This window comes from Mesoplodon mirus (assembly GCF_964341445.2).
Source record: "Mesoplodon mirus genome assembly, chromosome: 15".
NCBI classification, from domain to species: domain Eukaryota; kingdom Metazoa; phylum Chordata; class Mammalia; order Artiodactyla; family Ziphiidae; genus Mesoplodon; species Mesoplodon mirus.
In genome coordinates, this window is record NC_138991.1 from 65455636 (window position 1) to 65482765 (window position 27130).

General features: G+C 46.3%; 1 protein-coding gene across 4 annotated transcripts in view; it reads right to left on the bottom strand.

The window, feature by feature from the left end:
• Positions 1-27130, bottom strand: part of RAB11FIP3 (RAB11 family interacting protein 3) — an 86655-nt gene that overhangs the window by 36630 nt on the left and 22895 nt on the right. For all 4 annotated transcript variants that reach the window (XM_082644100.1, XM_082644097.1, XM_082644099.1 and 1 more), the window contains exon 2: positions 2279-2372. In XM_082644100.1, the coding sequence (XP_082500226.1) occupies positions 2279-2372 (94 nt within the window). The remainder of the gene's footprint in view (positions 1-2278; positions 2373-27130) is intronic.

Sequence of the window (27130 nt, forward strand, 5' to 3'; positions counted from 1 at the left end):
CTGGGCGTGCCTGTGGTGGCCCCGGTGACCTTCCCGAAGGCCTGGCTTGGGTGCCTGCTGTGGGGCGGTGAGCACACCATACCAGGAAGCACCAAGACACACTGGAGGTAGAGAAGCAAAAATTTGCATGAAGCCACCAAAAAATTTTGTCCAAGGGATGAAGTTTTAAACAACTTTCTGTTTTAACCGCACACCTAACCTCCAAAAAATCACTGAAGGACTACAACCCACTGGTTACACAGATCCAGACACAGGCACGAAGCCTCCGCCTGCGGACTCTCAGCCTGGAGCCCAGGGTTCACCTCGCCCACCCCACCCCCAGTACGACCTCTGGGTGGTACTACCCAACTCACCACACGGGCCTTGGGACTGCCCCCAACCAAGACCAGCCTCGCGCCAGCCGGCCCCCAGAGAGGGCTGCCAGCCCAGAGCTGGCCGGTGCGGTCCTCCAGCCCGGCCCACCCACCACACTGAGGGCAGCTACATAGCCTCGCCATGTGCTGCGCTCGCGTGGGGTCCCCAGGCTGTGCAGGGCCTCAGACGGCGTGCATGCAGACTGACCAGGAGAAAGAGCCAGCGGGGACTTGGGGTTTAGGAAACCTTGCCCACGTGACACTGCTAGGCAATAACTTGGGGACAGGGACAGACAAGACAGATGACACTACCAACAACTGCTGATAAGACCCAAGTGCATCCCTTGACCCAGCCCCATCAGGTAACTGATGGCCCTGCCCAGGTCTGCACGTCCTCCTTTTCCTCTGCCAAGAGCAGGAGGAGGGAACGAGCCTGCGACTGGGACCTCTCACCACCCTCACCCCAGCACGTGGCCACAGATGGGGAATGAGAAGGAAAGCTCTATTCAGAGCTTTGGGATTTTATTTAAAAGGACAGCATATGGGCAACCGGTGAGAGTGTGAAATGTTCGCTCTGGCAGTTCTGTACGAAACTAAGCTCACAGCCAGCACGCAACCAGCCATCCCATCCCTGGGCACAGGCTCCAAAGCCATGACAACACTGTCCACACAAAGACTTGGACCCCAGCGTCACTAGAAGGTTCATTCATTGCGGCCCCAAACTGGAGACATATTACTGTCCATCACCTGGGGGGCGGACAGACAAACTGCATAGGCATGCAGGCGAGCACAGCTCCACACGGGAAGAGTGCCCTGACACGCGGCAGCACGGGTGAGTCGCAAGCATCACACGCGGGCGAGCACAACACAGGAGTGCGGCCAATGGTTTATTTATGTGACGTCCACGAGAGGCAAGGCTAATCCATGCTGACAGAACCAGCCAAGGAGATGCCGGCAGGAGGGAGGGGATCACTGGAAGGCCGGCAGGGAGCTGTCTCCGGGGGCAGTAAGGCTCTGGGCAGGGGTCTGCATCCCAGCAGGAGAACATCAACATTCACAGAAGGGCACACAAGATTTGTGCATTCACAAAAGGTAAATTTTGACTCAAAATAAGACTGCAAACGAATACTGAACTCTAAGTAATGACTGATACCCAGGACAAGGTGTTTGGGGGAGTGTATGGCAGTATACCTGTCTAAAATGCATCCCATTAAAAAAAAAAAAAGATGGATTGTTGGACAGATGTATGGGTGGATATATGATATATAATGACACAAACGCAGGAAGATGTTCCCTGCAGACTGTGGATGGCAAACACACGTGTGGGTGTTCACTGTGTAAGTCTTGCAATGTTTTTGTACGTTTGGAAGTTTTCATTAAAAAAAACAACTTCTGGGGACTTCCCTGGTGGCACAGCAGATAAGACTCCATGCTCCCAATGCAGGGGGCCTGGGTTCGATCCCTGGTCAGGGAACTAGATCCCACATGCATGCCACAACTAAGGAGCCCGAGCCGCAACTAAGGAGCCCATGTGCTGCAACTAAGAAGCCAGCAAGTCACAACTAAAGGAGCCCTGGAGCTGCAACTAAGGAGCCAGGCTGCTGCAACTAAGACCTGGTGCAACCAGATAAATAAATAAGTATTAAAAAAAAAAACTTCTGGGGGAAGGGGCAGTAGACTTCTAACATTACAAATAAGTAGCTGAGTCAGTGAATTCTGGAGGACAATGCATGAGGAGCAAAGAACGAGGTGGGAGAGAGGGCCTCCTGAAACCTGGGATGTTTCAGGGGCTCTAAGGAGGAGGAGGCTGTGAAGCTCAGCAAAGGGAGCCTGAGGAGTGAGGGTCACTAATCGGGGGGTAGGGGGCTGAGGGAGGGGGCTGAGGAAGGGGTGAGGCGACAGAAGCACATGGTGGGGTGACTGACCTCCATTTCTGATCGCTGTGATCCCTCGGTAGAAGTCTTCGAAACTAATCACGCCGAGCCCACTGGGATCCAAGTACCTCGTTAAGTCCTTCACCTGCAATGGCCAAGTGAGAATGTTATCGGAGCCTTCACACTTCGGGTGGTGGCGGGGTCGTGCATGTGACATCTCACCACATTCAGAGAAGCAGGCGGCTTGCAAGGGGCAGTGCTGAAAGTAAGGGCCATCGGGTCCTCTGACTGGAGTGCCAGCAACAGCTCCAGCCAGGGCACAGGTGGCATCTGGGGAGATACTGCCAACAGTGCCCAGAACCATGAACCACGAACCACGGAATAAGACCCTGCTCTCAGGCCAAAAGCCATGCTTCTTGAGTGTGCTGAAGTTTTAGGCATTACTGCAGTCAGGATCCAGGCGCTATGCACAGCACAGACCTGCCCATCCTGACAGGGACCCCAGCCGTGCAGAGGCCTTAGTAAAACTGACTCCAGCAAGTAGACCCTGGACATCAGAAATAATAAAAAGTGGGATAATTCACACATGATGTTCCAGAGAATGAAACTCTCCAAAAAGAAGATAAGTTTCTATTTGTAAGTATAAACTGGATTTCATCAAAATTTAATACTTTTGCTCTTAAAAGACACCCTTAGACAACACTGTAGATCAACTATACTCCAATAAAAATTAATTAAAAAAAAAAAGACGGGTTTCCCTGGTGGCGCAGTGGTTGGGAGTCCGCCTGCCAGTGCGGGGGACACGGGTTCGAGCCCTGGTCCGGGAGGATCCCACATGCCGTGGAGCGGCTGGGCCCGTGTGCCACAACTGAGCCCGTGTGGCACAACTACTGAGGCCCGCACGCCTGGAGCCCATGCTTCACAACGGGAGAGGCCACCATGATGAGAGGCCCGCGCACCGCAATGAAGAGTCCTAAAATAAATTAATTAAATAAATAAAGATTAAAAAAAAAAAGACACCATTAGTATAACTAAAAGACACAGACTGGGAGAAAATGTTTGCAAATCATATATCTCATAAAGGACTTGCATCCAGAAGGTATAAAGAAATCTTAAAATTCAGCAAGAAGACGAACACAATTCGTTTTAATGGGCAAAAGATTTAAACAGACATTTCATCAAACAAGATATATAAATAGCTGATAAGCACATGAAAAGATGGTCAAGATCCTGAGTCCTTAGGGAAATGCAAACTGAAACCATAAACGGCTGTAATGAAGACAACTGACAACAGCAAGTGTTGCCGAGGAAGTGGAGGCACAGGAACCTCCGACGCTGCCAGGAAGGGTGGGAAATGGTCTGGGAAATCTGGAAAACCAGGGCCAACCACACAACACAGAAACTCTACTCTTAGGGATCTTCGCAAGAGAACAGAAAACGTGGGTCCAAACAAAGACGTGTATACAAATGTTTACAGCAAGCGGCATTATTCAAAACAGCCAAAGAGCAGCAGCAACCCAGATGTCCACCAGCTGAGGAACGGATAAACACGATGTGGTCCCTCCATACAATGGACTACTCTTCAGCCACGAAAAGGAATGAAATACTGACACACATACAATATGAAAGAGCCTCAAAGACATTCTGCTAGATAAAAAGCCGGGCACAAAAGACTACAAATTATATCTTTGCACTTACAGAAAATTTTCAGAAAAGACAAACCTACAGAGCTCAGTGGTTTCCTGGGATTCTGGGGTAGAAGCAAGGGTTGACTGCAAACAGCACAAGCGATCTTTCTGGGGTGCAGAGATGTTGTAAAACTAGGCTGAGGTGAAGGGCATGACTATAAATTTGCTAAAATTCACAAACTGTACATTTTAAATGGATGAATTTTTTGGTATATATGTTATACTTCAACAAAGTTCTTAAGAAACAAATGAATAGAAAGGTAAAAAGGATTTAAGGGAAACTGACAAATACTGAAGTAAGGCAAAGAAGATCTAATATATGGATATTAGAAGTCCCTCAGAAGAAAAATCAAAGCAAAGAACAAATATTAAAACTATACTTAAGGGACTTCCCTGGTGATCCAGTGGTTAAGAATCTGCCTTCCAATGCAGGGGACACAGGTTCAATCCCTGGTCGGGGAACTAAGATCCCACATGCCTCAGAGCAAGTAAGCCTGCGTGCCACAACTGCAGAGCCCACACATCACAACTACTGAGGCTGCGCGCTCTGGAGCCCATGCACCACAACTGGAGAAGCCCTCATGCTGCAATGAAGGTCCCGCATGCTGCAACAAAGATCCTGCATGCCACAACTAAGACCCGACACAGCCAAATAAATTAATTAATTAGCCAAAGCAATCTTAAGAGAAAAAAACAGAGCTGAAGGAATGAGACTCCCTGACTGCAGACTATACTACAAAGTTACAGTAACCAAGACAATATGGATACACCAGAAATACAGCTACACGTGGAACAACTCCTACAGAACACCTACTGAACGCTGGCAGAAGACCCCATACCTCCCAAAAGGCTCGCCCCGCACTCCGTGCCCCTCCCTCCCTCCCGGCCTGAGTGAGCCAGAGTCCCCGAAGAGGCTGCTCCTTTAACCCTGTCCTATCTGAGCGAAGAACAGACGCCCTCCGGCGACCTACACGCAGAGGCGGGGCCAAATCCAAAGCTGAGACCCAGGAGCTGTGAGAACAAAGAAGAGAAAGGGAAACCTCTCCCAGCAGCCTCAGAAGCAGCGGATTAAAGCTCCACAATCAACTTGATGTACCCTGCATCTGTGGAATACATGAATAGACAACACATCATCCCAAATTGAGGAGCCCGGAGTCAGTGCTGTGCCTCTGAGGTGGGAGAGCCAACTTCAGGACACTGGTCCACAAGAGACCTCCCAGCTCCACATAATATCAAACGGCGAAAATCTTCCAGAGATCTCCATCTCAACACCAGCACCCAGCTTCACTCAACGACCAGCAGGCTACAGTGCTGGACACCCTGAGCCAAACAACTAGCAAGACAGGAACACAACGCCACCCATTAGCAGAGAGGTGGCCTAAAATCATAAAAAGTCTGCAGACACCCCAAAACACACCACCAGACGTGGACCTGCCCACCAGAAAGACAAGATCCAGCCTCATCCACCAGAACACAGGCACTAGTCCCCTCCACCAGGAAGCCTACACAACCCACTAAACCAACCTTAGCCACTGGGGACAGACACCAAAAACAACAGGAACTACGAACCTGCAGCCTGCAAAAAGGAGACCCCAAACACAGTAACATAAGCAAAATGAGAAGACAGAAAAACACACAGCAGGAGAAGGAGCAAGATAAAAACCCACCAGACCTAACAAATGAAGAGGTAATAGGCACTCTACCTGAAAAAGAATTCAGAATAATGATGGTAAAGATGATCCAAGATTCTATTTCCCAAATCCAAAATCTTGGAAATAGAATAGACAAAATGCAAGAAACAGTTAACAAGGACCTAGAAGAACTAAAGATGAATCAAGCATCGATTAAAAACACAATAAATGAAATAAAAAATACTCTAGATGGGGGCCTCCCTGGTGGCGCAGTGGTTGAGAGTCCGCCTGCCGATGCAGGGGATACGGGTTCGTGCCCCGGTCTGGGAGGATCCCATATGCCGCGGAGCGGCTGGGCCCGTGAGCCATGGCCGCTGGGCCTGCGCATCCGGAGCCTGTGCTCCGCAACGGGGGAGGCCACAACAGTGAGAGGCCCGCATACCGCAAAAAGAAAAAAAAAAAAAATACTCTAGATGGGATCAATAGCAGAATAACTGAGGCAGAAGAACGGATAAGTGAGGTGGAATATAAAATAGTGGAAATAACTGCTGCAGAGCAAAATAAAGAAAAAAGAATGAAAAGAACAGAGGACAGTCTCAGAGACCTCTGGGACAACATTAAACACACCAACATTCGAATTATAGGGGTTCCAGAAGAAGAAGAGAAAAAGAAAGGGACTGAGAAAATATTTGAAGAGATTATAGTTGAAAACTTCCCTAATATGGGAAAGGAAATAGTTAATCAAGTCCAGGAGGCACAGAGAGTCCCATACAGAATAAATCCAAGGAGAAATACGCCAAGACACATATTAATCAAACTGTCAAAAATTAAACACAAAGAAATCATATTAAAAGCAGCAAGGCAAAAACAACAAATAACACGCAAGGGAATCCCCATCAGGATAACAGCTGATCTCTCAGCAGAAACTCTACAAGCCAGAAGGGAGTGGCAGGACATACTTAAAGTGATGAAGGAGAAAAACCTGCAACCAAGATTACTCTACCCAGCAAGGATCTCATTCAGATTTGATGGAGAAATTAAAACGTTTACAGACAAGCAAAAGCTGAGAGAGTTCAGCACCACCAAACCAGCTTTACAACAAATGCTAAAGGAACTTCTCTAGGCAAGAAACACAACAGAAGTAAAAGACCTACAATAATGAACCCAAAACAATTAAGAAAATGGGAATAGGAACATACATATCGATAATTACCTTAAATGTAAATGGACTAAATGCTCCCACCAAAAGACACAGAGTGGCTGAATGGATACAAAAACAAGACCCATCTATATGCTGTCTACAAGAGACCCACTTCAGACCTAGAGACACATACAGACTGAAAGTAAGGGGATGGAAAAAGATATTCCATGCAAATGGAAACCAAAAGAAAGCTGGAGTAGCAATTCTCATATCAGACAAAATAGACTTTAAAATAAGGACTACTAGAAAAGACAAAGAAGGACACTACATAATGATCAAGGGATCGATCCAAGAAGAAGATATAACAATTGTAAATATTTATGCACCAAACATAGGAGCACCTCAATACATAAGGCAAATACTAACAGCCATAAAAGGGGAAATCGACAGTAACACAATCATAGTAGGGGACTTTAACACCCCACTTTCACCAATGGACAGATCATCCAAAATGAAAATAAATAAGGAAACACAAGCTTTAAATGATACATTAAACAAGATGGACTTAATTAATATTTATAGGACATTCCATCCAAAAACAACAGAATACACATTTTTCTCAAGTGCTCATGGAACATTCTCCAGGATAGATCATATCTTGGGTCACAAATCAAGCCTTGGTAAATTTAAGAAAATTGAAATTGTATCAAGTATCTTTTCCGACCACAATGCTATGAGACTAGATATCAATTACAGGAAAAGAGCTGTAAAAAATACAAACACATGGAGGCTAAACAATACACTACTTAATAACGAAGTGATCACTGAAGAAATCAAAGAGGAAATTAAAAAATACCTAGAAACAAATGACAATGGAGACACGACGACCCAAAACCTATGGGATGCAGCAAAAGCAGTTCTAAGAGGGAAGTTTATAGCAATACAATCCCACCTTAAGAAACAGGAAACATCTCGAATAAACAACCTAACCTTGCACCTAAAGCAATTAGAGAAAGAAGAACAAAAACATCCCAAAGTTAGCAGAAGGAAAGAAATCATAAAAATCAGATCAGAAATAAATGAAAAAGAAATGAAGGAAACGATAGCAAAGATCAATAAAACTAAAAGCTGGTTCTTTGAGAAGATAAACAAAATTGATAAACCATTAGCCAGACTCATCAAGAAAAAAAGGAAGAAGACTCAAATCAATAGAATTAGAAATGAAAAAGGAGAAGTAACAACTGACACTACAGAAATACAAAAGATCATGAGAGATTACTATAAGCAACTCTATGCCAATAAAATGGACAACCTGGAAGAAATGGACAAATTCTTAGAAATGCACAACCTGCCAAGACTGAATCAGGAAGAAATAGAAAATATGAACAGACCAATCACAAGCACTGAAATTGAAACTGTGATAAAAAATCTTCCAACAAACAAAAGCCCAGGACCAGATGGCTTCACAGGCGAATTCTATCAAGCATTTAGAGAAGAGCTAACACCTATCCTTCTGAAACTCTTCCAAAATATAGCAGAGGGAGGAACACTCCCAAACTCATTCTACGAGGCCACCATCACCTTGATACCAAAACCAGGCAAGGATGTCACAAAGAAAGAAAACTACAGGCCAATATCACTGATGAACATAGATGCAAAAATCCTCAACAAAATACTAGCAAACAGAATCCAACAGCACATTAAAAGGATCATACACCATGATCAAGTGGGGTTTATTCCAGGAATGCAAGGATTCTTCAATATACGCAAATCAATCAACGTGATACACCATATTAACAAATTGAAGGAGAAAAACCATATGATCATCTCAATAGATGCAGAGAAAGCTTTCGACAAAATTCAACACCCATTTATGATAAAAACCCTGCAGAAAGTAGGCATAGAGGGAACTTTCCTCAACATAATAAAGGCCATATATGACAAACCCACAGCCAGCATCGTCCTCAATGGTGAAAAACTGAAACCATTTCCACTAAGATCAGGAACTAGACAAGGTTGCCCACTTTCACCACTCTTATTCAACCTAGTTTTGGAAGTTTTAGCCACAGCAATCAGAGAAGAAAAGGAAATAAAAGGAATCCAAATTGGAAAAGAAGAAGTAAAGCTGTCACTGTTTGCAGATGACATGATACTATACATAGAGAATCCTAAAGATGCTACCAGAAAACTACTAGAGTTAATCAATGAATTTGGTAAAGTTGCAGGATACAAAATTAATGCACAGAAATCTCTGGCATTCCTATATACTGATGATGAAAAATCTGAAAGTGAAATCAAGGAAACACTCCCATTTACCATTGCAACAAAAAGAATAAAATATCTAGGAATAAACCTACCTAAGGAGACAAAAGACCTGTATGCAGAAAATTATAAGACACTGATGAAAGAAATTAAAGATGATACAAATAGATGGAGAGATGTACCATGTTCTTGGATTGGAAGAATCAACATTGTGAAAATGACTCTACTACCCAAAGCAATCTACAGGTTCAATGCAATCCCTATCAAACTACCACTGGCATTTTTCACAGAACTAGAACAAAAAATTTCACAATTTGTATGGAAACACAAAAGACCCCGAATAGCCAAAGCAATCTTGAGAACGAAAAATGGAGCTGGAGGAATCAGGCTCCCTGACTTCAGACTATACTACAAAGCTACAGTAATCAAGACAGTATGGTACTGGCACAAAAACAGAAAGATAGATCAATGGAACAGGATAGAAAGCCCAGAGTTAAACCCACGGACATATGGTCACCTTATCTTTGATAAAGGAGGCAGGAATGTACAGTGGAGAAAGGACAGTCTCTTCAATAAGTGGTGCTGGGAAAACTGGATAGGGACATGTAAAAGTATGAGATTAGATCACTCCCTAACACCATACACAAAAATAAGCTCAAAATGGATTAAAGACCTAAATGTAAGGCCAGACACTATCAAACTCTTAGAGGAAAACATAGGCAGAACACTCTATGACATAAATCACAGCAAGATCCTTTTTGACCCACCTCCTAGAGAAATGGAAATAAAGACAAAAATAAACACATGGGACCTAATGAAACTTAAAAGCTTTTGCACAGCAAAGGAAACCATAAACAAGACCAAAAGACAACCCTCAGAATGGGAGAAAATATTTGCAAATGAAGCAACTGACAAAGGATTAATCTCCAAAATTTATAAGCAGCTCATGCAGCTCAATAACAAAAAAACAAACAACCCAATCCAAAAATGGGCAGAAGACCTAAATAGACATTTCTCCACAGAAGATATACAGACTGCCAACAAACACATGAAAGGATGCTCAACATCTTTTCTCATTAGAGAAATGCAAATCAAAACTACAATGAGATATCATCTCACACCAGTCAGAATGGCCATCATCAAAAAATCTAGAAACAATAAATGCTGGAGAGGGTGTGGAAAAAAGGGAACACTCTTGCACTGCTGGTGGGAATGTGAATTGGTACAGCCGCTATGGAGAACGGTATGGAGGTTCCTTAAAAAACTACAAATAGAACTACCATATGACCCAGCAATCCCACTACTGGGCATATACCCTGAGAAAACCATAATTCAAAAAGAGACATGTACCAAAATGTTCATAGCAGCCCTATTTACAATAGCCCGGAGATGGAAACAACCTAAGTGTCCATCATCGGATGAATGGATAAAGAAGATGTGGCACATATATACAATGGAATATTACTCAGCCATAAAAAGAAATGAAATTGAGCTATTTGTAATGAGGTGGATAGACCTACAGTCTGTCATACAGAGTGAAGTAAGTCAGAAAGAGAAAGACAAATACTGTATGCTAACACATATATATGGAATTTAAGAAAAAAAAAATGTCATGAAGAACATAGGGGTAAGACAGGAATAAAGACACAGACCTACTAGAGAATGGACTTGAGGATATGGGGAGGGGGAAGGGTAAGCTGTGACAAAGTGAAAGAGCGGCATGGACATATATACACTACCAAACGTGAGGTAGATAGCTAGTGGGAAGCAGCCGCATAGCACAGGGAGATCAGCTCGGTACTTTGTGACCGCCTGGAGGGGTGGGATAGGGAGGGTGGGAGGGAGACGCAAAAGGGAGGGGATATGGAAACATATGTATATGTATAACTGATTAAATTTGTTATAAAGCAAAAAAATAAAATTAAATTAAATTAAAAAAAAAAAAAGACAATATGGTACTGGCACAAAAACAGAAATATAGATCAATGGAACAGGATAGAAAGCCCAGAGATAAACCCACACACCTATGGTCAACTAATCTAAGACAAAGGAGTCAAAGATATACAATGGAGAAAAGATAGTCTCTTCAATAAGTGGTGCTGGGAAAACTGGACAGCTGCATGTAAAAGAATGAAATTAGAACATTCCCTAACACCATACACAAAAATAAACTCAAAATGGATTAAAGACTTAAATGTAAGACCAGACACTATGAAACTCTTAGAGGAAAACATAGGAAGAACACTCTTTGACATAAATCACAGCGAGGTATTTTTTGACCCACCTCCTAGAGTAATGGAAATAAAAACAAAAATAAACAAATGGGACCTAATGAAACTTAAAAGCTTTTTCACAGCAAAGGAAACTACAAACAAGACGAAAAGACAACCCTCAGAATGGGAGAAAATATTTGCAAATGAAGCAACAGACAAAGGATTAATCTCCAAAATATATAAACAGCTCATGCAGCTCAATATTGAAAAACAATCCAATCCAAAATGGGCAGAAGACCTAAATAGACATTTCTCCAAAGAAGACATACAGATGGCCAAGAGGCACATGAAAAGCTACTCAACATCACTAATTATTAGAGAAATGCAAATCAAAACTACAATGAGGTATCACCTCACACGGGTTAGAATGGGCATCATCAGAAAATTTGCAAACAACAAATGCTGGAGAGGGTGTGGAGAAAAGGGAACCCTCCTACACTGTTGGTGGGAATGTAAATTGATACAGCCACTATGGAGAACAGTATGGAGGTTCCTTAAAAAACTAAAAATAGAATTACCCTATGACCCAGCAATCCCACTACTGGGCATATACCCAGAGAAAACCATAATTCAAAAAGACACATGCACCGCAATGTTCATGGCAGCACTATTTACAATAGCCAGGTCATGGAAGCAACCTAAATGCCCATCGACAGACAAATGGATAAAGAAGATGTGGTACATATAAACAATGGAATATTACTCAGCCATAAAAAGGAATGAAATCGGGTCATTTGTAGAGACGTGGATGGACCTAGAGACTGTCATACACAGTGAAGTTAAGTCAGAAAGAGAAAAACAAATATCGTTTATTAATGCATATATGTGGAATCTAGAAAAATGGTACAGACAAACCGGTTTGCAAGGCAGAAACAGAGACACAGATGTATAGAACAAACGTATGGCCACCAAGGGTGGGAGGGTGGGATGAATTGCGAGATTGGGATTGACATATATACACTAATATGTATAAAATAGATAGTTAATAAGAACCTGCTGTATAAAAAATAAATAAATAAAATTCAAAACTATACTTAAGAAAAATTCCCTAGAATAAAAAAAAAGTTTTTAACACATATTTGTTTTTTCCCTCACTTTTTTCCTTGAGACTTTATTTTATTATTTTTTAAATTGAAGTACAGTTGACTTACCATGTTTCAGGGGTCAACTACCTATTCAGAGAATATATCATGTCCCTAAGAATATCAACTCCCATCCCCAAAAGATCTCATACAAGACTTATTCTGGTGAATTTCTTAGACTTTAAAGGAAAAGAAAAAAATCATTTGAATATGCAAAAATCAAGTGATTGGGCTTCCCTGGTGGCACAGTGGTTGGGAGTCTGCCTGCCGATGCAGGGGACACGGGTTCGTGCCCCGGTCCGGGAAGATCCCACATGCTGCGGAGCAGCTGGGCCCGTGAGCCATGGCCGCTGAGCCTGCGCGTCCAGAGCCTGTGCTCCGCAACGGGAGAGGCCACAACAGTGAGAGGCCCGCATACCGCAAAAAAAAAAAAAAAAAAAAAAAAAAAATCAAGTGATTTATAAAAGAAAATTAGATGATCATTAACATTTCTGGCAGCCACACCAAGTAACAAGGGATATTCGAATTCCACCAGCCCATGTGTTGTTGAGGACTGGGATCCCCAACACGACTGAAAAAGATATAAGACTGAAGATGCCAGGCAAATACCCTATAATCCTGATTTTGAATTTTAAGTACCACCATGAAGCATCACTCATGATGTACTAAAAACAAAAGAATCACTTTCTTTTCTGTCCACTTAGTAGTCGGCACCCCTCGCACCCAGGTGAAGGTATTTACATTCCAATTCCCATTAGAGGGAACCAGGACCCTTGGAGAAGTGCTAGGGAAAGGGCAGGCTGAGCCTGGACTATCTTGTCATCCCTGAGAGCAAAGATGCTGTGAAAGACTTTGTCAGGTCAACATCAAAGAACTCAGGAGCCAACCTGAAAGTGAGCTGACCTGAGCACTGACTGGACACACAAAACTCGCCTCAAACCACAATGGAGTGACTGCAGTAAAAGTCACAGCTCATCACTGGAGACACTAGGGAACCCACTTATTACTGTGAAAATTAACCCATAAAGGGAAAGAATCAAGCGGTGGGCCTGCCTTCCCTACACAGGCATAATAGGGCCACAGTATATGAACAAGGGCAATAGCTCTGTACAGAGCATCCCAGCTAATAAGCGCAGCATCGATGGGATCAGAACAGCAGGTCCTGCCCGCGATCCTTGGTGAGGAAACAACACGTCACACATCACACAATACGATGTTCAGTGCCCCCAAGGGCACAGAAGACACACCCAGATACCACGTGTCTCCTGATGGAACCGTGAGACACTGCCTGAATCCACCCAGAATCCAACTGCCAATTTACAGGAAATACAATGATCAACGTGTGTTAACAATACTGAGGAGCATAATCAACAAAACCCAGTCCGTGAGACCCTTGACGGAGACAGACAAGGAACCTGCTGTCTTTACGGGAAAAAAAGATGGAGAGGAACCTTTATTAAGAGACTCAGGAGGGGGACGTACCTGGTGGTGCAGTGGCTAAGAATCCACCTGCCAACGCAGGGGACACCGGTTCAAGCCCTGGTCCGGGAAGACCCCACATGCCACGGAGCAACTAAAGCTGTGCGCCAAAACTAGAGCCTGTGCTCTAGAGCCCGCGAGCCACAACTACTGAAGCTCGAAAGCCTAGAGCCTGTACTCCTCAACAAGAGAAGCCACCGCGAGGAGAAGCCCGCGCACTGCAACGAAGAGCAGCCCCTGCTCGCCGCAACTAGAGAAAGCCCACGCACAGCAACGAAGACCCAAAGCAGCCAAAAATAAATTAATTAAATTAATTAATTTAAAAAAGAGAGACTCAGGAGAGACACATCAACCTACTATCATGCAGGGAGTTTTTGGATCTGGACTCAAATTTTTAAAGCTTTTAATTGTATTTATAAGATAACTAGAAGCTTGAATACTGACTGATGCAGGATACTGAATACGGATTATTTGATGATATTGAGGAATGGCAGTTAATTTTTATAGGTGTGACAATGATATTTTGGTAATTTTTCCAAGCGCATTTTTTTTTCTTGGCCACGTCGTGTGGCATGTGGGACCTTAGTTCCCCGACCGGGGATCGAACCCGTACCCCCGGCATTGGAAACATGTAGTCTTAACCACTGGACCACCAGGGAAGTCCCAGCGCATTGCTTTTTTGATATATACTTATTGAAATATTTAGAGGGTAAGGCATATATGTGGTTACATGTATGTACCCGGCTGGCATGGCTGAGAAGTGTCAGGGCAGGGGGGCGCACACCAGGGAGGCATCACACAATTCTCTCTAGTTTTCTATAGGCTTGAACTTTCCATAATGAAAATAAGACAGAAAAGGAGAAAAAGACCAAAGAAGAGCAAGAAAGAAAGAGAGGAAAGATGGGGGGAGGAGAGGGAGCAAAGGAGGAGGCAGTCAGCCAGGGATAGGGCAGACCTTGGACCACAAAGCGCTGACGCATGGACAGGGCACACTCGGGGAGTGGTACAGGCAAACAGGGCGCTCAGTGGTGGAGAACCCACTCCGGCCAAGGCACCCCACAAGCACTGTTCTGTGCTGGGCAGGCTGGTGGACGCTGCCACAGTTAGCCCTCTCCCCCCATCTGTTGACGTGACTGGACAGGGACCAGCTCAAGCCGACTGACCCACAGCTCAGGATTCTCTAGCCTTCCCCCATCCCAGGGCCCGTATGCTCCTGAGACACTGGGCTTGGAAGTCCACGCAGCAGCTGATTTCTTGAGACCATGGAGTCTGAATCCTCCCTTCTTATCTCACGAAGGCCTTCATTCCTAAAGCTCCTCGCTTGCTGGGGACCTGAAATCCACACTGGCCAATCTGTCCTTCAGATTCCTAAGGGGACTTCCCTGGTGGCCCAGGGGTTAAGAATCCGCCTGTCAATGCAGGGGACACGGGTTCGAGCCCTAGTCCGGGAAGATCCCACATGCCGTGGAGCAACTAAGCCCGTGTACCACAACTACTGAGCCTGTGCTCTAGAGCCCACGAGCCACAACTACTGAAGCCCATGCGCCTAGAGCCCGTGCTCCGCAACAAGAGAAGCCACTGCAATGAGAAGCCCGTACACCACAACGAAGATCCAACACAGCCAAAAATAAATAAATAAAATAAATTAAAAAGAAAAAAGATTCCTAAGAATTTCAACAATGAAGCTACCAATTGGACACAAAGTACCAAGCTGTTCATTCCTAAACATTAACCAATGCTTTTTAAACAAGTTATTAAATAGTTACCATGTTAGAAAGAGCAAGGATGAATCAAAGCATTCATTTTTTTAAAAGTCTACTTTAGGACTTCCCTGGTGGCACAGTGGTTAAGAATCTGCCTGCCAATGTGGGGGACACGGGTTCGATCCCTGGTCCTGGAAGACCCCACATGCCGCAGAGCAACTAAGCCCACGCGCCACAACTACTGAGCCCGTGCTCTAGAGCCCGCAAGCCACAACTACTGAGCCCGAGTGCCACAGCTACTGAAGCCCGCGTGCCTAGAGCCTGTGCTCTGCCACCAGAAAAGCCGCCGCAATGAGAAGCCCATGCACCGCATGGAAGAGTAGCCCCTGCCCGCCACAACTAGAGAAAGCGCATGTGCAGCAACGAAGACCCAACACAGCCAAAACTAAAAAAAAAAAAAAGTCCACTTTATTTTTCTTTATAATTTGGAGGATAAATCAATGTCCATGCAGCTGATGATTGGGGGATCGTTCTATTCTCTAAGCCCAAAGTACTCCATTCAGAGGCCTTCAGGAAAAACAATGAGCCTGGAAATTAAGAACCTGCCCTTTCTTGCAAAGAAGGGACAGGAAAACCAAGCTCAGAGAAGTACACCTCATCCAAGCCAGCCAACACCCGTCGGCAGACAGACAGAGGAGACCATAGAAACACCCCAGGAGAGAACCCCACTCTGCAACCAGCTGCAGGCAGACGGGCCCAGCTTCCACGTGGTTATTCTAACAAGAGAAATTTACTGGCAAATTATATTGTTTCTGCTACAGACATGCAGACATAATCTGCAGAAGCCAGAACAACTTCTCCAACCACAGTTAACTCCAGCCACAGAAGCCCCAGTCACAAAAATCATGGGAAAGCACAGCCCTTCACAAGGAGAGCGACCCTCCTTCCTGCACCTGCTTGTTACCACTGTCCTTGAATTGTAACATTTTCAAAACAGCCTGTCTTTTATCAGAAGCACCTCAACCTAACTAACATTTACAGAACACTCCAGCCTACATAAGTAGAATCCTGACAAGTGTACGTGGAACATTTATCAAGACAGTCTATATACTGGGCCATAGAACAAGTTTCAAAAGACTCAGGTCTCAAGTCAACATCATTAACCATTAGGGAATGTAAATTCCCACTGTAGTGAGGTGCATGTGTATCTGAATGGCCAGAATGCAAGACTGGCCACACCACACACACCAAGTGTTTGGAGGATGAGAACTGGAATTCTCCTACACGCTGCTGCCAACTGGAAAATTCCACAACCACTTTGGGAAACTGTCTGGAAATTCCTAAGAAGGTTAGCCTTATTCCTACCACACAATCACACAAAAGAAGTCATTTCACTTCTAGGTGTTACTCAAGAGAAATGAAAGCAGACGTCCAAAGCAAGACTTGTAGATGAAGGATAACAGAAGCACTATTTGTGAAGGCCAAAAAAATGGAGACAACCCAAATGTCCATCGACACAAGAATGTATAAAATGTGGTACTCCATGGGGGGAAAAAATAAGCAGCAGCGGCCATGGTGACAAGAAGCAAAATGCTCTAGGGCCTCCTATAGCAATTCATAAACTTCACACCGACGTGCGGGTGGGCAGGCGGGGACGGGAGAGAAGCTGATGGTAGCTGGTCCCGAATGTCCACAACGAGGCCTGCAGCTCGCCCACCTAAAGGCATCTGACATTCTTTCTAGGAGCATCTATAAAGCAGCTAAACTACGTGCCGTATATATACAACGGCTTTCCCTGCTGCCGAGAACTCCTCTCAGCTGTCCTGGGCTGCTCTGCCCAAGCACCTGGAGGGACCAGCCAGTGCCCAAGGCATCCAGACGCCACCTGCCTCTGCACCTGGAGGGGTGATCCTAGATCACCTGTTACGATGACCTGATTAACTGCCCCTGGTTTAAGGGGGAGGGCTTAGAAAATTCTAAAATAAAAGCATCGTGCTGGTCTTAGATGGACAAGGTCATTCCTCATGTATCACATTGAGGAATCCACTTTTGTCTTTAGACACACGTGTTGCAGTGTCACCAGCCGTGTCCTTTGTGGATGGAAGGCGCCCACTCAGAGCCCAGCTGTACCCCGTGACTGGGAGGCTCTTCTTGCCATGCTTTGGGACAGGGACACCAGAAGCTGCCGTCTCCCTACGTCTGTCATCGCTAGGAGTTTGGAGGCTTGCTGTTTGAAGATTTTGGTGCGGGAGGTGGGGGTCAGGGAGGCTGGGGTCTGGGGCAGGGGCACCTCCAGCCACTTCAGGGGATGCAGCCGTTCTGACCACCTTATTTCTTTAACAGCTTTGTGGACATACAATTCACCAATTTAAAGGGTACAATTCAGTGGTTTTTCGTATATTCACAGAGCCGTCTCCATGTTATTATTTATTTATTTATTTATTTATTTTTGCGGTATGCAGGTCTCTCACTGCTGTGGCCTCTCCCGCTGCAGAGCACAGGCTCTGGACGCGCAGGTCCAGTGGCCATGGCTCACTGGCCCAGCTGCTCCGCAGCATGCGGGATCTTCCCGGACCGGGGCACGAACCCGTGTCCCCTGCATCGGCAGGCGGACTCTCAACCACTGCGCCACCAGGGAAGCCCTCCATGTTATTTTAAAGACAATAAAATCTTAAAATGCGCATGAGAATACTCGGTAAAATAGTCAAGTGGAAACACTTAAGCTTTATGCAAACGTGCTGAAAAGATGAAACAGAATTTACAGGAGTAACAGAGAACATATCTGTTCAACTTATGCAACCCCATTAATCAGGGTGAAGAGGAGGCACTGCTGGACACAGAGGCCTCTCCACCCCTCCCTGCATCTCAACTCCCAGAAGGGGCACCCCCAAGGGGCTACGAAAGGGTCCGCCTCACGGCTCTTCTCTGGATCAAGGACGATCAGGCCCTGCTCCCGGACATGTGAGGGCAGCATGCAGTGTGCCCTCCAGCCTGTCACCTCTCCGCACATAACAGAAGTGGAGGCGTCATTCCTTACGGGACACCCCTGGACTCCCAGCCTAACCCAGGCCCCTTAGAATAAGTAAAGGAGGAAAAGAAGAAACCGCACAGTTATCCAGCACAGGTACGCACAGGTATGCAGCTCAGCAGCCGCGACGCTGCAGGCTGGAGCAGGACAGACTGCCCCCACTCCCGCCCGCCTGGCTCCATTCGGAAGCCCTTCTTTCTGCTCTTCAGCTTCGGATGGTTCTGGGGGTTCACTGCCTCTAGGTCTAACTAATGTGCTCCTCGTGCTATTTCGTGGCTTGTCAAATTTACATGCTGCATTTTGGCCTCCTATGGTGAAAAGCAAGAATTCAACACCACCCTCCCACCCCAGTTTAGCTAGGCCTTCTGCAGTATTCACATCATGGAGTACAGAAATATTTTTCACTGGAGAGCACTGCCTTTCTTACATAATTTCTTCCTCTGCTTAGCAATTCCCTTGCTTTCCATGCCTCCACTGTCCACACACCTACTGCTCTATGCAACCTTCCCCAGACCCCCACCCCCCGGCCCCACCCGACTCCTGTGTTTCCTCATGCCGCTGCTCCTAGCCCGCGTGCCCACCTTCCATGCTGGGAACCCTGTGTCCTCCTTTCTTGGTGCCCCTCATCTCACAGAAGCCCCTGAAGCTTCGTGAGGAGGAAGTGTGTGGTGTGCACCCTGAGCATCCTTATCTGAGGCCAGCACTCTCCCCTTACCTGGGCAGGTGCCTGCACCTGGCTGTAGGGTGGAAACCTGTCCCGATGCAGTGGGAAGGCCACCCACCGCACTCCTGCATGTGCTGTGGCCTCTGATACCAACCCCATCGTAATACTTTGTGTGCGGCCTGTTTTAATCTCCCTTCTCTTTATTGGCAGGATTCGCCATATTTGCTGGGGGTACTTCTTCCTCACAGGAAGAGCCCTTTCACCTGGAGACACAGTCCTCCTGAAGGTCCCTATGACGGTGTCTCTGGGCCCCTCGCCACAACTGTTGGTCCGGCAGTGCGCCTTATCTTTCATCTCCTAGTATCTCTGCCTTTTAAAGAACTTTCTGGGATGTATTCTTGACTTGATCTTCGTTTTTAATTTATTAAAGAAATGCTTTTATTTCATTTTTAATTTCTGAGGGTGTGTTCTAGTTCTCTGAATGTGATGTGTTCTTTAATCTGACAATATAAATCGTTTCATTTTCCAAGTTTTCTTCTGCTCTCTGCACTGACTCTGTTCCCTTCAAGTGCCTTCCACTTTTTCTTTTTTGTTTTTGGTTTTGGTCTCTGCCTTTCTTGTTGGAGGCTCCCCTAAAGTATCTGAGGTCCCTGACCATCCCTCTATACTTAAAAGTGGTCACCAAAAAGTTGACGAGCTGGGCTTGTCGACTGGGGACCTTCCTGCAGGTGCCTTGGGCAGAGACCTGGCTCTGTGTTGTCAGCTGCTCCAGGACTGGACGTTGTGGGGAAAGGGTCCTGAGAGGGCTTGTGAATATGATGGGATAGCTGTGTGCGGCAAACATGAAGGCCAGTGCGTGTGTTAACTGTAGCAGACAGCTGGTCACAAAGAAGTAAGCTGTTGTGCTGTGAGGGCCACGTGGCTGGACCTGAGGGTGGCCAGTAGGACCCAAGGGCTGTTGCCTGCCAACCACCAGCAAGAAAACAGGGATCTCAGCACTACAACCACAAGGAACTGAATGAGCGTGGTGGAGGACCCTGAGTCCCAGGCAGGAATGCAGCCTGGACAGACACCGGGCAGAGGGCACAGCCAGTGCAAAGGGCCGCAGGAGGCGAGCCCGTGGCACACAGGGAGCCTCGAGGAGGCCAGTGGCTGGAGCAGAGGGAACGAGGGTTTGGCAGCAGAAAGGTGCTCAGTGCCCTGGGAGAGCTCCGAGCACAGGAGTCACAGGATTTGCCTTAACACTACTATCTGGCTGCCTGTGAGCCAAGGCTGCAGGGTGGGGCAATGAGGCAGTGCTCCCACAAGCCAAGCAGAGCAACAGGCGAAGCCTGAGAAGTGGTGGGACTCTGGACGTATCCTGACGACAGAGCCAGCAGCGTTTCCCAATGGATCAGAAGTCGGGTGAGAGAAAGACATTTTGGCCCGAGTCGCTGGAAGGGTGGGACTGCTGTTTACTGAGATGGGGACACTGCAGGTGGCACTCAAAGCTTCAGCCATGAGTCTGAGACGTCCATCTGACATCCCAGCATGAGCCCAGCATCCAGGAGTGCCCCGGGCTGGAGAAGCGATGTTGGGGGTCAACAGCACAGAGGCCACATTTACAGTGTTAGCCTGGGAGTGAGTGAGACCAAAGTGGGAGGAGCAGCCCTGGGCCTCCAGCCCTGGGTGAGGAACCAGCGAAGTGAGACTCAACAGCCAACGGTGTTCAGTGCTGCGTGCGGCAGGGCAGGCCAGGCAGGTGACGCACAATCACGAACCAACGTAACCATGACAGCGCAGGCGTCCAGAGCATCTGCGGCATTCCTCACTCTGACCTAGAAATGGGGCTGCCTCGTTGAGCCTTCACTTTCCGAAGGCTTTTAATGCCTACTGCTACTTTACCTTCAGAAAGGCTATGATGGCATGCTTTCAAAAATCTTTTAGTTGTGATAAAATATACATAAAATTTACCATCAACCATTCTTAGGTGTGCAGCTCAGTGGCATTAAGTACATTCACACTGCTGTGCACCATCACGCCCAGCATCTCCAGAACTTTCTCATCTTCCCAACTGAAACTGTCCCCACTAAGCACTAACACCCCACACCCTCCTCCAGCCCCTGGCAACTTCTATCTATTTTCTGTCTCTGAATCTGATGTTCTAGAGACCTCATAGAAGGGATCATACAGGATTTGTCCTTTTGTGTCTGGCTCATCTCACTGTGCAAAATGTCCTCCAGGTTTGTCCGTGTTGCAGTACGTGTCAGAATGTCCTTCCTTTTTAAGGCTGAATGGCAGTCGCTGTATGCATACACCACATTCTGTTTATCCATTTATCTGACCATGGACACTGGTGCTGCTTCCACTTTCTGCTGACTTGTAAATAGTGCTGCTATGAACAAAGATGTGCAAATATATAATGGTATAATTTTAAGAAGAAAAAATGTACATGCAGTGTGATTCTAACACAATGACATTTAGCAACGTGGGTAAATATTATCATATTACTTCTCAAGAGGGTCTACATGTAAAACGCTAGTGGTTTTTTCCCATTTCCTAGTCTCCCTCCACAGCTACTGAAGCACTTTGAATTTTATGTCCTCTGTTTGAAACTGGTTGTTTTCCTTTCTTGGATCATAGACACTTTCCCCTACTCTATGAGCGTCCTGTGGCTGCTATAACAAATTACCACAAACTTAGTAGCCTAAAACTACAGAAACCTATTCTCTTACAGTTCTGGAGATCAAAGTCCAAAATGAGTCTTTAGGCTGAAATCAAGGAGTTGGCAGGGCTGGTCCCTCCTGGAGGCTCCAGGGGAGAATCTGCCCCCTGGCCGTCTGGCTGCCAGCATTCACTGAGGCTGGGCACCCCAAGCCCGACTTCCATCGCCACACAGCCAAGTCCTCTCCTCCTCCCACCTCACTGTTATAAAGACCCTTGTGGTTCCATTGAGGGCCCACCAGGATAACCCCATCTCAAGACCCTTAATTTAATCACATCCACAAAGTCCCTTTTGCCATGTAAGGTAATGTTCACAGGCTCCAGGGAACAGAACCTGGATGTCTTCCGGGGCCACTGTCAACCTACCACACCCAACTTATTTTTTAAAAATAATACTTTATTGAGATACAATTTCCACCCTTACTGTTTTAAGTCAATCCACTCCTCTTGGAAGAAATTCAGCTTACCTGAATGTTGATTTTATTTTACCTTATTAACATTTATTTATTTATTGAAGTAGAGTTGATTTACAATGTTAATTACTGCTGTGCAGCAAAGTAATTCAATTATACATATATATATTCTTTTTTATATATATTCTTTTCCATTATGATTTATCATAGGATATTGGATATAGTTCTCTGTGCTATAAAGTAAGACCTTGTTTATCCATTCTTTATATAAAAGCTTACATCTGCTGACCCCAACCTCCCACTCCATCCCTCCCCCAACCCCCTCCCCCTTGGCAACCACCAGTCTGTTCTCTATGTCCGTGATTCTGCTTCTGTTTCACAGATAGGTTCATCTGCATCATATTTTGGATTCCACATCTAAGTGATATTAGATAGTATTTGTCTTTCTCTTTCTGGCTTACTTCACTTAAGTATGATAACCTCTAGCTGCATCCATGTTGCTACACTGAATGCTGATTTTAAACCTTTATTCTCAGCCGTTTGGCAGAGGCCCACTGCCATGGTCCATTTTGCTCAATGCTGTACCCCAGGGTGAGAATGGTGCCTGGCCCATGGCAGGTGCTCAGTAAACATTTACTCAGTGAAAGGAGGGCTCTGTCACAGGGACCAGCAGCTGGACGCAACAGTGGGGGGCTAGTCGAGACCCCCTTAATGTGGCCAGATCAAACCATGCCCCAGAAGAACACCTGCGTCTCCCAGGGCAGGTGGCTGCCCAGAGTGGACTTTCATGTCCCCCTTTATGGGGACAGACCCCCACCTCCCCACTGGGGAACCAACGTCCTCTTGGACCCTGTGCTCTGCCTCAAGGAAAGGCCTCTCCCTCCTTGGTGGAGCAGGCAGCCCAGAGTCACCATGTAGGGACAGTGCCTGAGAAAGACACCACCACAGAAGCCCAGGCTGCTACTGGTGGCCCCTGGGCCCAGGCTGGCATGGCATGAGTCGCCCCTGAAAACAAGCTCTTCACAGAGTGAATCACGCTGATTAGGATGGACTTTCTCATAAAAGTGTGGTACAACCCTCACTTTGTTCCTAGGAAGGTCACACAAGCACAGGCAAGAGCTGGGGGTACACATTTCAGGGCCTTCCAGCAGCCACAGCTCCAGAACATGGCAAAGCCTCTGATTTGCACATACTCGCTTTTCTAGATAAGAAGAGACACTGCACCACAGGCCATGTGAAACAACAGATAAAACCCCTACTTTAAGGTACCTGACTGCCCTTGGCCCTAAGGATGCCCCTGGTGTGCTCCAGACGGTTACAACCCAGGGCACTGGGTAAGCACAGCCCAGGACCCAAAACTCTTTCCCTTGTGCCTTCAGCTCCCTCCTGGGTGTATCTGAAGGCACAGATTTACAAGTGGCACAAGGACTTCATTACGTGATCATTCTGCTTAAACAAAGAGCTCTGAGATGGTTCTCTGCCCCCTGCAGGCTGCCCAGGTGAGCCAAGCCCTCCAGGTGAGCTGTACCAAGGGCGACGTTGGGAAGACAGCCTGCGAGCGTCACTCTTTAAGTCCCCGGAAGAAGACACCCTCTACAAGGAGAGCCGATGCTGCAAAGTCACCACCAGAGACAAGGCAAACCTCAAGTAGCGCCCCACCCTCGCGTAGCACCAGTGTTTTGCTTCACTTGGAGAACCAACTTGTGAGTGGGCCAGAGAGGCCAAGGCAATCGGCAGGGGAAAGAAAAGATGACAAGACACAAAAGAACATCCTCCCATGCAGGTCCCAGAAGACCCAGGAAGACCAACACCCCCACCCCAGGACCATCAGGACATACCTCCTCCACTCCCCACACTGCACTCAGCACAGTCCCTCCCCCACCCCACCCCATCCTGCTCGCTAGGGCTTCGACCTGCACCTGGCCCAGGGTGGCACACGGCTGGGAACAAATGCACCAGTGCCCAGAAGACAGGCTCTCTCCCGCAGCCCTTCGGGTCTTCTGGCAGAACCGTTTCCCCACAGGAAACCCAGTACAGGAGCCAACAGTTACCTGGTTCAGCCACCTGACTGGGGACAACGCCCCTCGGATGTCACTCCCCAGCACCAGACCAGGCCAGAAACAGCCACACCCATGTAGTCTGTGGTTGGGTTTCAGTAGTTTTGTTTTGTTTTGAGATTTGTTTAAACCTGAAAGCGACAGTTCCTAGATTGTGACAGTACCTAGGACAAATCTTGAGAGGACTAAAAAAAAAAAACTCCAGAAGCTCTAAAATGTGAAGCGTTAAACCTTGGAGCTAATAAAGCTAACTGCAGAACTGGCCTAACGTCTATGATCATCACAATTTTTTTTTAATTGTCAAGAGATCATGCAACAGTGGAGAAAACTTCTAAGTCAGCACAAAATGAAAATTCTTCAGGCTCTCATTCTGTCCACTATCATCCTGTTTTCTCTGCCTTCATCTTCTGCACTTTGCTCTTTAAAAGCAGAATGCTAAACCAAAACAAAGACAGTATTTATTCCTTAATGATACAGACTGATGGCATCCATCTGAAACATATAAGAAGGGATAATAGCACAAAAGAAAGGAACTCTACAGAAACTCATAACATTTTTACAGCTCCATAGGATTTTAGAGGCTGCTTGAGCTGACCCCCGACATCACAGGTGAAGAAATGGAGGCCAGTCAGCACTCACTGTGACACAAAAGATACACACACAAAAATACTGTTCACTAACACTTTCAGAGAAACATCAGGTCAAATACACTCCTAAGAAAAATGCAAGTTAAAACTACACTGATATACCATTGTCCCTGTATCAGACTGGTAATACTTTTCTAGAGGACAATTTGGTGTTAAAAACATTTTAAAAATCATTTAAGATCTATACATGTTTCCCCAGCAATTCCATTCTTAAGACTTTAACCTAAAGGCATAATAAAGATTGTGCAGGAAGATTCAGCTAGGAGAAAGCTTGTAACAGCAGAAAAATGAAAACCTAAAATACCAAAGACAGAGGATTAACTGAATAAATTCTAGCACATTCATTCATATGATGGAAAAGTAGGCATTAAAATCACGTTGTAGGAGTAAATCTACCAACATTGAGAGATGATGACAATATACTGATTTAAAGTAAATTAAAACTGTAAGTTAATTGTGACTCTGGTTTTATTTATCTCTCTTATATAAATAATGATTTAAAGCCTAGAAGGTTGAAATGATTCACAATGCCAGATGGTATTTTTGTCTTCTCCTTTATTTGCATGTTTTTATGTAAATGTACATTACCTTGTTATTGCTTTAAAGGCAATACCAACCTGAGAACAGGTTCTTGATTCACATGTTACAAATGCTAAGATTCCTCCTACAAGAAAGTTCTTAGTGTAAAAGAGAAAGCCAAATGTTCCTCTAAATGTGGATTAAGCCCCACTAACCAGTACTTCTTACAAAAGGCATCATAAGGCAGGCTCCATGAAGGCAGTTTTTAAAAATAAAATCACCAAGAGGAAAATGTCTGGCTATTTTGTGGCTTTTCTCTCCTCACCAGCCAGAGTGAATTGAATCACGCTGATAAGGGTGGACTTTCTCATAAAAGGGCTTTCTGTTTCCCACAGCAAAAAAGTCAGCCTTGTTTTTCCTGGATTTTAGTAGAGTAAACCAACCCACCCAAAGCTGGAATGAAACACAACCGTAAACAAGTGGAAAAAGAAGAAGGGCGGGTGGAGGAGGGGAGGAGAGGGAGGCACCTGCCCCCGCAGCGTCTCTCCTGACTCTTGGGAGAACCACACCAGACAAGGGAGACTGTCCTGAGGTCCCCTCTGTGGTCAAAGAGCCACTTGATAAGCAGCCAGCGGAGCCAGAGCTCCTGCCCAGAGGGTCACTCACAGGCGCTGCCCATGAACCCCACGCACACAGGGGAAGCACAGCTCTGTGCTTTCCCACAGCTCAGCAAACAGGGCCGCTCCGACAGCACAGAAAACAATTGATCTCCCCCCGACTCACTTGGAGAGCTGCTCCCAGGAAAGCACCACCACCTGGACCGTGGACAGCTGAGCAGGAGAGCCAGCTCCTGCACACAGCCCTGTCCAGCCTCTGCTCCTCTGCAAACAGCAGCAGCCTTCACGAGAAGTACCCAAGGCTCCAGAAGGAAAGGAAAAAGTGCTTTAATTCAAAGTATGTGCACCCCCGGCCCCCCATTCTCTCCCCCCAGTACCCCTCACACTGCCTGGGCCTGGGCGAGGCAGAGGGGCAGGACCCAGGAGGGAACCTCCATGGTGATCGCCACAAAGGAAGCCTGTGTCCAGGCCCAAGCACTGACTTTCAAGCCTGACCAAAAAACATACTTGTTTACTGATGACTTAAAAAGGCCACAAAGGCCCCACTAATACACCCAGCTAGCGAGGCCCCAGTCACCCGTCACCACAGCGTGCTGGGACTTTCTCCCCAGGAGGCAGCACCCCAAAGTGGAAAGTAATGGGACTTTGGGTCTGACAGCTCCAGGTTCAGATGCAGCCTCTCTCAGCAACTGTGTCTTCTCAGAGCAGCTCCTCAACGAGCTCCTGGTCTCACCCTCGACACACCTGCTCGGGCAGGACAAGGGTTTTCCCTCACAGCCAAGCTCTCTCTGTTCCTGGTCCCACCCCAGAGGGTGGGACGAAAGTGCCCATGGCACAGCGGGGCCCTCGGGTCACTGTGTGCAGCCAGGGTCCAGATGCACAGCTCTGGGGCAGAAGTCTCCCAGTGATTCAACGGCACCTCCTGGGCACTCGTTAGGGATGCAGACTCTCAGGCCCCACCAGGGACCTGCTGAAAAGGGGACCTGCTGGTGAGAC